The sequence below is a fragment of the Hippoglossus stenolepis genome, chromosome 14, assembly GCF_022539355.2.
Source record: "Hippoglossus stenolepis isolate QCI-W04-F060 chromosome 14, HSTE1.2, whole genome shotgun sequence".
Classification (NCBI taxonomy): domain Eukaryota; kingdom Metazoa; phylum Chordata; class Actinopteri; order Pleuronectiformes; family Pleuronectidae; genus Hippoglossus; species Hippoglossus stenolepis.
The window spans coordinates 8,612,470-8,626,777 of record NC_061496.1 but is presented as its reverse complement, the minus strand read 5'-3'; the positions used below and the strand labels follow the sequence as shown (position 1 = coordinate 8,626,777).

Genomic DNA, 14,308 nt, shown 5'->3' with positions numbered 1-14,308 from the left:
TGCACATGGTCAGCAACAATACTCAGATGGGCTGTGGCATTCAACCAATGATTGATTGGCATTAAGGGGCCCACGGTGCGCCAAGAAAGCATTCTCCAAACCATTACAACATCACCAGTCTGGACTGTTGACACAAAGCAGGTTGGTTCCACGGATTCATGCTGTTGACGCCAAATTCTGACCCCACCATCTGGGTGCCTCAGCAGAAATCCTGATTCATCAAGCCAGACTACAGGTTCTTCTTTTTCAGTCTTCAACTGTCCAGTTTTTGTGAGTGTGTGCCCACTGCAGCCTCACTTTTCTGTTCATGGCTGACAGGAGTGGAAACTGATGTAGAGTTTTACACCTTCTCTCTGATGTTCTACACGAGCATCAACTAAAGCTCCTGACCTGCATGATTTTATGCATTGCATTAACCACCACATGATTAGCTGCTCAGATAATTGCATGACTAAGCAGGTGTCCCTCACAAAGTTTTTAATGTGTGTATTATCCAATACTCAAAGTACTTTCAGGATTTTTTTTGCGGTATACACATAGTTCCACAGATAAGACGGCTTGTGGAAATAACTGACTGTGGTTTCAGTTATAAAAAGGTAGTATCACAATAATGTCTTCTTGTATTGCAATACGAGATTGTGGACATTTTATGGCTATTTGCACTTACACCCCAAATTATTATTATTATTTGTATCCAATTCATTCACTTCCCTCCTCGTGTCCAAGCGTAGCCGGGCTAAATGCCACAGAGAAAGAACTGGCCATATCAACCATGACCTGAGGCCACTACTGGACTCACTACTGAATAATTGCCTATACACAACCTCAGGATAGAGGGAGATAAAGGAAGAGCGAAACAGGCGAGGTAGAAGGAAGGAAATATGCTAAGGAGCCAAGGGGGTAATTTGACTGATTTATGGTATTTAATTTATCTAAAATGCCCTGACAGAAAATTAGAGAGGCTGGCTGTACATCTGCTGGCAGAGCTTCAGTACCTGAGGTCTGCAGGGAGGTTACCAGTAGAAAACATGTTTGTCCTCCACTGTCCTTCAAGGTGATTGTCTTTGTGCCTTGCATGTATGAACAGCTAGTCCAATAATAGTGGTGCAAATTAAATTATGTCAAGAAAAGTAAAAAAGATGTAGATGTTCCTTTAGCGCTGCAGCGAGTGAAAGTTTTGCAGCTCAAAAGCTAATGTTTTAATGAGCCTCTATTATGTCAAAATAAAATAATTTTCTGTTTATACAAAAGACAGACTGTGGTCCGTGGTTCAAAGTGCCAGTAGTGGTGATCTTAGTTGTCTGACAGAGTTGAGCGAGAAGAATAGAGGATCAATCAGACAAATAAAATAAAAAGATCTCTTCTGTTTTACACATAAATGCATAAAATTAGACAGAATTCCATTTATCATTATGATACCTTTACAGAAGTAACTTGGATGATTGCAATAACAACAAATTAATTCCTTTCTTTTGGTTCTCAGATAACCGGAAATGTGGCCAGTATGAGTTGGCTATAATGGGCAATCACGACTTTTGAAATGCTTTTCTAATGCCTACATTCCTCACTTGCTTTAATGCAGGTGACAGAAAACCCACATAGTGCATCTGTTACATTGACAATGCAACAGTTTTTGTGTTTATGTAAATAAAATGAAGATAAAAACTGTATTAAATTACTCTCTCACAATAAACCTCAAAGGCTTTACAATGACATAAGAATCAGTGACATCAATCCGTCGGATGGACGGGTGATTATGTCTATATTTCCTAAATGTATTACAAAAATTATTACAAGACAAAAAGAAAATATTAAAGCAAATTAAATTTGTTTCCTTTTTTATGTTAATTTAGATTTTCAAATCCAGTTTATCACAATCTTAATTTAAATTGTACAGTGCTCACTATGATGTATCTCTGTACATCCACTGCTGTTAAATTATTCAGGGCCTCTGACCATGAGGCATGGACAGAATGGAGAGGTGATGGAGAGTGGTGGTGATGTAGATCACTGCTAGCAGTCTATCACAGATGTAATGATCATTACATTTGTTTAAGTGAATCAATAACTGGCTGCTCACGGCAGCTACTGCTGTGGATGCTGTCTTTCTAAATTTTATATTCTGTCAAATTCCTATATTTCATCTTTTACTTGTAAAATATTTAATACTTTTGCGCCTCAAAGCCTTTTATAATTATGACTAAATCACAAAAAATATACGAGATAATTGTTCACTTTAGCATTGACAGTACTGTCTATAAAGAGCAATTATATATTGCATAATGAACAAAATGTATATGAACTAAACTGTCAGTTGTTTAACAGCTACTCTTTAGAGCGAGCACCATATATGTCTATTTAAAAAAAAGATATCTTAACCTATATGCCACGTTTTCAGTCCACATACAGTTCAGCCAATATAATTTAAACGTGTTTAATATTAGTTGCTTATGTTTTGTTTATGCTGATTCCCCCTCAGTGTCTCTGGTGTGTGTGCACATGATAAATGTCCCTGAGAGTGCTTACCTCAGACAGAGCACAGGAGGTTTACAACTGAGAACACTTAGAGGAGGCTGGTATTCAGACACAAACAGGTTTGGGTGTGTATCACAAAATGTATGATGGCCTGTATTATTTATGACGCTTTCCAAACCTTTAAGCATCACAGCAACATGGCCGACCTTCACTCTAAATTTAACCTACAATTTGGGTGTAGCACTTGCGATTTTGATATTTCAATTAAAGAATCAGTTCAAATATAGAGAAAGAAGAATTTTGGTATTTCTCAACCTTTCATGGAATGTTTCAGTGCATTTACCATATGTTAGATCACTATACAGTTACCCTTAATAGCCCTTTTAGTGGGCTAATTTCTGTGCTAAACTCAGTAGCACTAGACATTTATTTTGTAAAAATCATTATTTGGAAAGCTATGGAGGTATTTTGTAGCTTACATATATGTTATATGTTTTATGCATGTTCTTGTTTACCTGAATCTTAATAGGTGGCAAGTGAAAATCTAGCATGACCCACTGAGTCACATTTATGCTTTGAATACACAATAATTGTCCTTAAAGTTTCAATTGCAAGTGAAAAAAACAATGAATATTTTTTAAGTTAATAAATCAATTATTTCAACACCACCGAACATACTAGGTGACCAGAGAGATAGAAGCATTAGAGGCTAAATCAGCAATGAAACCAATCTGGTCCCATCACAGGCCGAGCAGATAAAAAATAACCCTGACCTTAATTGGTTTTCATACTTGCCCCTAGCCAGGAGATCATATGTATCTCAAGGGTGAGGTAGAATCCTTAGTTGTGTAGTCAGCATTAAGCAAGAACCAAGAAGAGAATGATGATGCCACAGAGATCGAAAGGACAATAAGTGAAAATTGCAGAATCAGACTTTTTCCAAACTGAAAGTGGAACAGTCAGCCTTACTAGCAAACAGGTAAAACCAATGTGCACATTGGGAGAGTCGAAGCACTTAGAAAATATGGAACAGAAAGCTCTCGGTCAAGTTTCCAATGTTGGATAGAGAGCCTCTCTACCAATGGTTATCAAGTCCGATGATGAAATGGAAGGAACAAACTTGTCGGGTCGAGTTGGGTTCAGACAAAAAAAATAAAAAAAATATGTGGGTTCGGTCACAATGGCCTGGTCACACTGTGCAAGACTATAATCGGGGAAAACATCGGGTTTGGGTTGGGCTCAGTTAGTTCTCTCTCGGGCTCAGACACTTAGATTATCATTATAAAGTGAAGGTGTTAGCATGTGCTGTTCCTGAATAGGAGCAAGCATGCTCACTTTTTAACCACATTGGAGGCAATTAATTGGTCCATCATTTCCGTTCATTCCAGGTTGAAATAAAATCATGAATGATTATGGATTACTATGAAATTTGATACAAACATTCATGGCTCCCAGAGGAGGAATCCTAATGATTCCCTTTTGACAATTAGCTCAAAGCAGTACAGCATCACACAGAAATGATGCAGCCTCACTCTAGTAAATGGTTAAATAGATGTTAAGTTAAACACTGCACATTATCTACTGTAAGGACATGGAGCCGGCTACGACTAGGGTAACACCTGTCAGCTTTCAGGCTGCCAGCCGATGTTTTCAAAGACTGAGGCCATGCAAGATGTATGAGGGAGTGTTGGTGTGTGGGAGCACGAGTGTGTCCTCCTTATGCCATCAAAGGCTTTCGGTGGGTGCCGCAAGGCTTCACCATTAACACACAGAGGCAGGAACTGGCTTCCCCTCCAATTATGACTTCCCAGCCTCAAAAGAGGGTCAGGTGGTCCTTTCTCAATCAGGACGGAAAGAGGAGGAGGAGAGTGGCAGGATGGAAAGGGAAAGAGGAAGTGAGGCGAGTGCTGCCATTTGTGGAAATAAAAGGGAATTCCTGATATAGTGTCAGCCATGAATATTGAGCAGGCCTGGACCGGGATGCTGTTCTTGGTTTGGCTGATTAATTGTGAGTGGATCCAGTGCTCTTTGGAAGGAGGAACACAAACAGATTTTTGTTCCAAATCTACATATCAAACATAAAAATTTTAAAAAAAACTGGTACAGCATCCAAAACTGCCTGCTCTTGAAAGTGTTTGCTGGAATGAAACTTAAACACACTGGATCAACACCCACAATGAAAGGACTCAAGATTGTGTATTTAGGCTTTATGCCTTGCAACATTTTTGATGCAATGAGCATTTTCCACAGCACTGGGCATAAATAGCTAGATACAAGTTTATGTAGCTCTAAATAACAATTTCAGAGTGGCTCATCGTGCTGATAATTAGACATGCAACTTCTATAGCAATGTCAAAAGTGATTAAGATCTGTGACGATACAAAATGTATTTTATAAAAGGTGTGGAAATATAATGAATGGGATTTTTATTTTGAAGTGCAAATGTCATTTTTATATTAAAATCAAGCTAAACAAAACAAAAAATATATAAAATCACAAAGTTTAATAACACTACCCACAATTAATAATTACCCACACTACCTATCCACCCACATAGCCATCTTTTCTCTCTCTCCAAGTCTTAATCTTCTTCAAGTACCACCTTTGAGTTCCTCTTATTCATCTCTCTTTTAAATTACAAGGTAAAGAAATTGGGATTTCTGGTGCAACCTTCAGGAGCCAGAACTTCTTTGGAAAGTGACTTTAGATTCCACCAAAGGGTTTCACTCTCTGACAAATTGGCTGTAAAATTACAGGGTGGCCACTTTATCCTAGATAGTTTTTCTCCAAGGAGGAAACGCATAACTTGGGCATTTGATCTGCTTATCAGATAGAAGACGATACTAAATACATTTTACTTGTCACTAGATTTGCATTATTCATGAAAATACACACGTATCTTACTTACATTGATACTTACACATTAACTAATTAAAAGAAATAATTCTCTATCCCACCATCTTGCTCAAAGGCAGCTTAAAAATGTTTGCAGAGGCAGGTTTTGGCTTATCGCACAGATCCCATCAAGTCAGGAGAATCAGTCACGAGTCCACATCTCTAGCCAAGAGGAGGAAACAAGAGGGCAGCTCTGAAATCTGGCTAAATGGTGATTGGCACCACAGAAGCACACATATTTCACAAAAGCGACTTCACAAATGTCAATGTCTACTATTTTTTTTATCTTTATTGGATTGGCAGCAACAGCAAAACCATAACCTTTGACAAAATTTCAAAATAAAAAAATAGATACTGTGTAATTTAACACACTCTGCCTCCTACTTAAATCATTAGCAGCCTAGTTGATTTAACACAAATGGGTGTGCCACACCTTTGTCAGATTTTTTTTTTTTCTGAATTTTCTTTTGGCTATACAGCAGTTTAAAAACATACACACACTTTACATACAGTATACCCATATACAGTATATTGTGTAAAGGTATAAACATAATTTAATAAATAAATACATGTTGACCTTTAATTAAACTTTTTACTAATCTCTCTAAAATAAAAGTCCCTATCAATGCACTTCAAAGTAGGACAACTTGTTTGAACAGTTTTGAGTTTCTAAACACGTCAGTTTGGTCAGTGTAATACAGACACATATTAACAATTTATTTGTTTTAAATATTCAATTAATGGCTTTTGGATTTTTGAAACCCTGAACCAAGACACATACATTACATAACCTTCTACAAAATAAAAGCCCAACAAAGGAATGAATATTTGTGCAACATCTGACCAAATACTGTAATCTCCACTTTAATAGAATATTCCAACTTGCACATTATAAAGTAACAACAAAGCTATTGTATTTTAAGGTCATCACAGAATTTTGTTTCCCATCATATATAGTGTTGTTTTGTTGTTTGTCACCAGACTGTAATGATAATACAGCACTAATTTAGACCCTATGAACCTCATCTACTACCTCACGGCACTATGCTCCAAAGGAGCACAAAAAACTCGAGCTATCAAAATGAATATAAAGAAATCACAAGGCTAGGCTGTGTTTTCCTACGGTTATTCCTCAGGTCATATAGGTAAAAAAAGGGAAATCACAAGACTCAGACAAATCTGGTGTCTCCTCGTATCTTACAGATATGATGTAGATGTCAGATAATAGAACATGAACCCACTTGAACATAGGAGTCAGTTTGACTGTGATGAATGATTGACTTGACCTATTATTGGTTTAAGTGGAAACCCTATCTCAAAGTCATGGAAAATGAAATCATATGTACCTTGATAAACCTAAATAATTACAAGGTATGTTCATGTAGTTGGAAAAAGTTTTTTAAAAAGTGCAGCATGTCCATGTAACAGTAATTACTTCTCAGCATCTTTTTTTTTTTCCACTTTTCCTACAAAATACATCTTTAGGCACGTATACAGAACAATCTGTACTGCATTAAAGCTGCATAAAGCAATACTTTTTTAATATTAACAATGAATCAAATAATTCCTGATTATGTTAAAGGGTGATGAATGCTGATGATCTCTCTGAGACTCAACACCCCTTTACACAGCTGCTTTTACCTCAACGATTTGGTTATCTCAGTTGTCTGAACCAACAAAACCAAACCAATGCTGGCACATACAGTATAAACCATGGGCAGCAACTACCAGCACATAACTATTTCAAGTTGCACGTTACAAACCTCATGCAAAATAGCAAAGAGCTAAAGTAAACAAGTAGCTGGTGAAGAAAATAGAGCATGTGATTAACCCAAAAGACGATTGGCTTGAAAACAACATTTGCTTACATTCATAAGGTGGCCAGAAAGACTCTACTGGAATGCTCATGTAGATCTGTTGCTGCTGGGTGGGTCAATTAAAAATTGCTTGCTAACACGTGACTTAAATATAATAAGGAAAAGGCTCAGAGTCTTTCTGCCTCGAGTGGTCAAAGAAATCACTTAATGCAGCTTTAAAGTGACTTACACTGGGTACTGTTCAGCAGCAAAGAATGGAACGACAGTTACAATATCAAGGGACTGGGTTAGGGTCACTTGGTTTCTAGCGTGGACAAATATACACAACAAGCAAGGCCTAAAGCACGGAATACTATATAAGCAAAGAGAGAAATCATTGGCTATAGTACGTGGCTGTATTCTTGCAAAATGAATTACATTTTGACACTGATCCAATGATCGAGGGAATGTGTACAAGGTAAATTGACTGGAATGACTATAGTACTGTGCTGCAGCAAAGGGTGAGAATCATAACCAAAGGCAGTCTGGGAGGTTGCTTCACCAGCACACATCATCTGCTCATTGTCTATCAAAAGACCAAGGATTGGGAAACAGTCTCCTAGCTACAAGAGCAAAAAATCTATTTATTATAGCAGAATTAAGTTAAAACCCCTTCTTCAACAAAATACAAACAGTTAAGGACTCCTAAACCTTTAGTTTGCTCTTCTCAGCACAGTCATCTGTTTCATTTATCCATTTCAACAACCCCAGCTTCAAATTCACTGTTATTTTCCCCAATTTTAAAGTGAGAGTCCCAGTTCGGTTTGGCCATGTGAAGAGTGCACACTGAATACTGTGTTCATTCACCAAACCAAAACAAACCCAACACAAGATAAGCTACTGATAGCCTTACACCTTTATCACAACTAAGCATGTAATTTCAGATCAGTTAAGTTTTAACCTCACAGCAACCTCTAGACAGATCAGGTCACATTAACCTGAGCCGCTGATCACTGCTGCTAGGAAATAAAATCCACCATCAACCTTAACAAAGATAACACCGTGTCACTGATGCAAAGCACCTCAAACCAAGCTACATCTTCAGGTCAGCACTGCCGCTTCTTATCCTAATCTGCATGTGACACAGGCAAGTTTCCCAATTACAAATTTAAATAAATAAAAATGTGAAATACGTAGTTACATAATAACGTATGATTTTGCCAGTTCTATCCTGTGTACACTATCCAGTGTACATGGCCCTCCGTACACAGGGGAAGAGGGATGTAATATTTATTTACTGGTTTGAAATGGCTGTCATGAGCACTCATGCATCAAACTGTTAGCAGAATACTCATAACACAGCCATATCAGGAATGTCACACCAATGGTGGGAACCCTGGCTCTGATGAGCTATTTTATGCCAAAGGGTACCCTTGGGGAAAAACACTGTGCTGGCTAGTTATCTGCCGAGAGCATCAGTTCACTGCCCTCAACACTAACCCCTCTGTATCGAGGTCTTCAATACAGAGGCGTTAGTGTAAAACCAGGCAAATAAGGTGCTTTTTTTTCGTGGTGATGCACCAATTACTTGGTGACCAATGATAGTCAGCTTATATCTACATTGGTAAACAATGGAAGCAGCTTAATCTGTGGACAATTTGACCCAGGTGACACTACTGCAGTAGGCAATGTGTTCAAATGTATGAAAAAACTTGACTGTCCATAGTATAGATTTGTAAATATGTACAGTTTTGGTGATTTTAACTGATTTAAAGGTTTCACAACTCCTCTCTGAAGTTTTACAGTCCTTGGCCTAACGTGGTCGTGTAGTAGTAAGTTTTGCATAACTATCTATGCAGAGCAATACTAGACATCTTACTGTTGAAGATGGCTGTTCACTGACTGATCATTTAGTATGTTTTGCAGAAGGTCTGAGTAAACAGCATTATTCAGTTTCAACCAACTGGCAGATTGGTGACTTTATCAGTAGTGGCAGAATACCTGACCAGTGCATCACAAATATTTTTCTTGCATCTGTCTGCTATTTACCGACCCTCATGATGTGTAGAGACCCAATACAAAATACCTTAGCAGAAAAGAACTGTTCACTTTCCTCTTGAACAGTCACGGCCAAACACAATCGGATATTTATCAGCAGCATAATGGCTGTTATCATTGTCACTTTGTGTGTTCGTCCAGTTACAAATTCACATATGCATTGACAATCTTTAAACAGGTATATGAGCACAAGTAAGTGTAAGTTGTCTTGTATCTGCTAATGACAGGCATACATTAGAAAATGAGGAGACATCCAGTAGAAGGTCAATTGGATTGACAAACACTAACAAAATGTCACAGGGCTGAAATAGAGTGAGTCACGTTTGATGTCTGAGGATTGTTTTGTGAATCTGATAGAATGTTGAGTTGTTCTTCTAATTAGGTGGTTAATGACTTATAGTCAGATGTAAAAGCTGTGAAAACCATGGGGAGATTACTTTCTATCTGATCCACACCTATGTCACATAGCATAGACACTACACCCAACTCCTAAAAGCTGGTAATGCAATGAACGATGGATAATTGTGACCAAAGCAAAGTCACTAGTGTCAGTTAACAGAAAGTATTCTGTTTAGTTTCTGCCAGTTTTACCGAAAGTTAACAAGCTGCTAAGCCTGTTAAGATTTCCCACTGATAGATTCCAGGAGAGTTCTCGTCCTGTAGAAGTCACACCTTCAGATGGAGCAGGAGTTTGCCCTCTTCCTTGGTTTAGCCTCCACAAAATCCCTGTCATCGGCTGCACAGTGGCTGAAAGAGCAAATTGTCTGCGAGAGTCTACGCATGCCCAGGCGGAAAACACTATTAGAGAGGCTGTAGATAACACAGTTGCAAAAGCTGTTGCTAATGGCCAGCCAGGTGGTGATGAAGGAAAGGGCAGGACTGTCCAGCACATGGGAGCTCTCTAACATGAAGTAGATGATGTAGGGCAGCCAAAGCATATAGAAAACACTGGTGATGCGGAAGAGCACCATCGCATAGCGTCGATCTGGTCCGTGCCCTCCCTGATGCCCACTGCTGCCACCCCCCTCACCAGCCTCCATCTCCTGGCTGGGAAAACGTGCTCGTCGTTCACTGATCTCCCTATTGTGCTGCTGGCAAATGCGAAATATGTGGTAATAAGTGAAACAGACAACAAGTGCAGCAGGTGCATAGAGCAGGCACACTACAAAGCCTGTAAAAAGGGCAGAAGTTGGCCAAGAGTGAGCACACCACTCAAAAATGTCCCCATGATATCCTGGCTTACCCCACCCGAAGAAGGAGGGCAGGAAAACCAGACTCGAGTAGACACAGATGAGGGTGATGCAGCCTCGTAACCGACATGGTGTCACCAGCTGGTTGTAAGATAGTGGTTTTGTAATGGCCAAGTAGCGGTCCACGCTGATGCAAGCCAAGCAGGCCATCGAAACACTCTTCAGCACAGAAATAACATAGCTGAAAACCTGGCACGTGATGGGCTCCTGGACACCTGCTGGGTAGTGGAGCAGAGACAGGGTGGGCACCAGGCAACTAAGACCCACCAGCAGATCGGCGTACGCCATTGTCTGGATGAAGTAGCTGGTAGTGTAATGATGTAGTAGGGGGGCGCAGTGGAACACAAAGATCACTGTCAGGTTCCCTGCAATAATGAGCACTGTCAGAAGTACAATGACAGCAGTCTCCAGGACGCAAGTCTCTAGGCCTTCATTTAGCCCCCAGCCCAAGGGACAAGAGTGGTTGGAGGTCCGTCCATGAAAGAAGTCTCCATGGCTGCTGTTGGCAGTGAGCACCGGGTCCGTTGTCAGTTCAGACTGGTTCATTGTTCTGGGTGCTATCCAGGTGGGTCAGGTTTGTGGTGTGCCACCCATACGGCAGCTGGCCTGAAACTGGAGAACTGCCTGCCTCCTCCCGCTCTTTACTGGGCATCTGCAACCGCGGAGCTCAATACTCTCCACTCATTCTCTCTTTCACCGTACACTCACATAGCTGGGTCTCAATCAAATGAACACTGACTTGAGGAAAATCAATAAAGGCTATGGAATAGTAGGACAAGCCATTCGGCTCTCCTTGTCCAATCACTCATGGTTAGTGAAAGTAGTGGGTGGGTAACAGTCAGGAGTGAGAGGGGAAAAAAAGCTGTATTCCTTCAGTAAACCTAAGGCAGAGTAGCGATTGTGCTGTGGCCAGCATCTATCCCAAAGGCGAGTTTCCCGGCTGCTTTGCCTGCCAGTCAGTGGCCTCATCTCCTGATTTTAATGAGGGTTGCCATCGGGAGACTCACAGCATAAACTGTCCTCACAAGGGCAGAAAACACAGAAGATTCGAGGGAGGAGAACATCAGATCAAATTTACAGTGTGCAATTACCTTTCAAAAAATACATTTAAGCAACTACTTCCTGGGGAGAGAAAAAGCTTCTTAGGAGAGTCTCTCTTGGTGTGTAATTACATCCATCTCTTACATCCAAAGTTTCAATGTGCTCGTGTGTTTACTATGTTACAGCAGGCTTCCCTTATTTTGGTGGTCCGCTGGTCAGTGTCTGGAGCCCATGAATGTCCAGCTATTGTCTGAATCAAAACACAGACACAGGCTAGAACAACAAGGGGATCTCCGCAGGAGATAATGTCACAGCTCTCTCAACACACATGGCGCTGGGGGGAAATGTGTTTACAAGGCATCCTCAGGCAGAATAAGGTAACAACCAAGCGCATCAAAATGTCTGGATGAGTACTGCCATTAAAGTGATGTAAAGTTTGAATCCAAATGTGCAAACTTGCCTCTCAGTGTTCTGGACTGCAATTTGCAAAAGATAAACAAATGTAAAAGGCCAGTAGTTGATGAAAGCGTTGAATGTCTGAGTTCCGTGGAGGCAGGTGAAAGGACTCTCCAGGAGCAATAAGAGGCCGGCTGAATAACTCAGCGCTCCACTCACTTTGGCTCCTCAGCAATCCTGTGGCAGACACTTGCAGAGAGGGGTGTGGGGATCATTCAGCAATCCACTTATTTATCCCATCAACTTATTAGCATTTTTGCTGTGACCTTCTGAAGAATCCGCAGGAAGAGATTTAGCAACTTCTCCTCAAGTGCCTAGTGCGATCATAGACTTTCTAACTTGAATTAGTCAATTCAAGTATTAACTATTGAAGCTAAGTATAGCCTTGTTTTAAACTCCTCTCTCAGTGTGTCTGTTGCCTTGTACAAAATACCGGCATTGCAACAAAAGGGGAATCCACTCAAGCAACATAAAGAAAAGAACAAGTCTCGGTTGGAGTCCCAGTCTTAAGCACTGTCCTCTGCAAGCGTCCGCATTTTAATTCCGTTAAACAGGGCAACCCATGTTGTTAGCAGATAAATCCTCAGATCTTGGCACACAGAAAGAGATGAAAGCAATGCATCTGTCAAAAGCAAGTAAAAAGCAGGAGAAAAAAAGATGACTGCGCTGATGGAAATGAGTAAAATCTGCAGCGGGGGAAGCAAAGGGACGAAGACTCCCTCAGCCCTGGTGCAGTGAGAAGGAGAGATGCTGTGACTGGCTTACACTTGCCTCCCTCCCTCCCTCTCTCTCCACACAATCTCTCTAGCTTGCACACACACAAACACACACACACGCACACACACACAAACACACGCACATGCACACACACAAAAGCCCTCCCCCTTTCTCGCTCTCTCTCCCTTAGCCTCGTGCTCATTGCCCCGCCTCCTCTTCCCAGCTGCACCTGAGGCTCCCTGCCACATTATTCTGTCTCACACACTGGCTCTCTCCCAGAGGTAAATTTGGATACATTTCCTATTTACATATTACTTATCTCTCACAGTCTATTTTCTATTAACTAAATTCCCCCCTCCCACGCGCCCCCCACCCCCCCACTACCTCCTTCCCCATTTTACTTCGTTCTCCTCTTACAGTCCCATTTCCTCCTCTCCCATCTCCAAGCATCTACCTAGCCCTAATATGTTATCAGCAAATAACGACAAAATGCACATTTCATAACAGTCTCATGAGTCACTCACAGTCTCACTACTTTGTTGGATGTATATGGCATCTACATCCATCTAGGACTGCTGACCCTAATAAAATACATCTGGATATTTTATTCTTCAACAGCTTTGCACAGTCTTGCTTGCCCCCCAGGATAGAGTTGCTAGGAATTGTGTCTAGTTGGGAGCATCCTTGGCCAGCAGATGATAAAGAGGGTCGAGAGACGGCAACCTGGCTAAGCAGAAGAGTGGATGAAAACACACTGGGGGGGCATTATGTCTGGGAAGGAGAATCTTGAAAAAAAAACATTCACTGCCAATTTGTTAAAATTTGAGTTTAATTTTTTTCCGATTAGAGCCTATCAATGCGGTCAATAAGGAGCGGCTGGCTGCAAGGTTGATGTGAAACGGTTGCCTTGGAAAACAGCACTGAACCTGCCCTCTGCTGTAGTCAGCCTTTACACTATGTAAACTCAACATGGACTGTATATTAATTAAAATGTTAAGGTTCAATACAGTGCGTTTCATATCATTTGATTATGAAATGGATTGCAAGTAAGCCTGCCATGTAGAGGGACGGCTCTTTAATTGTCATGGAGACAAGATATTCTTCTGCACCTGTGTTGGTTAATTTGGTCACTCAGAGAAAAGAGAAAAATAACAGAAAGAGTGGTCAGAAAGAGAGGAATACAAAAAATAAAAAGAGGCAAAGTGAAGACTATGCAAGTTCTGCTGTCACTGCAGAAGATGCCAGTCAATGGAGGTGTCTCAGCACAGTGTTCTGTGCTTTGGGGGTGGACACCGATAAAAACACCACCAGAAGGCCACCATTAATAATTCATTTTGCTCCAAAACAAAGCCAGCAGGGCCACTTGGAAACTAAGGTGGAGGCTGATTCACCTTTCACTGCTTCCCAGCACCCCACCCTCATCCACCCCTGGGCTCCTGGTGATTCCAGTCTCAACAACAATTTGTTGGCATAAGCAGGGAGTTAACATCTACATTAGAGGGGCAACTTCCAGTAAAGTGAGTAAGGAGGTGCTTTTTGAAGGATCAGCTTACAGATGTCGACCCAAAGAAGGTCACACAATCTGGTGGCCAACGAAAAGCATGTGATTGGTCAGATTTG

The 14,308-nt window shown here is 40.8% G+C and overlaps 2 protein-coding genes across 4 annotated transcripts in view; both read right to left on the bottom strand.

Moving 5' to 3' along the window:
* Positions 1–14,308, bottom strand: part of rabgap1l (RAB GTPase activating protein 1-like) — a 99,449-nt gene that overhangs the window by 51,619 nt on the left and 33,522 nt on the right. The window lies entirely within an intron of this gene.
* Positions 5,634–12,749, bottom strand: gpr52 (G protein-coupled receptor 52). Its single transcript, XM_035177619.2, has one exon. It carries the CDS (start codon positions 11,018–11,020, stop codon positions 9,899–9,901), a length of 1,122 nt encoding a protein of 373 aa, XP_035033510.1. The 5' UTR covers positions 11,021–12,749; the 3' UTR covers positions 5,634–9,898.

Coding starts and splice junctions, on each gene's coding strand:
- gpr52 (XM_035177619.2), bottom strand. CDS start 11,020: ATGAACCAGTCTGAACTGACAACGGACCCGGTGCTCACTGCCAACAGC.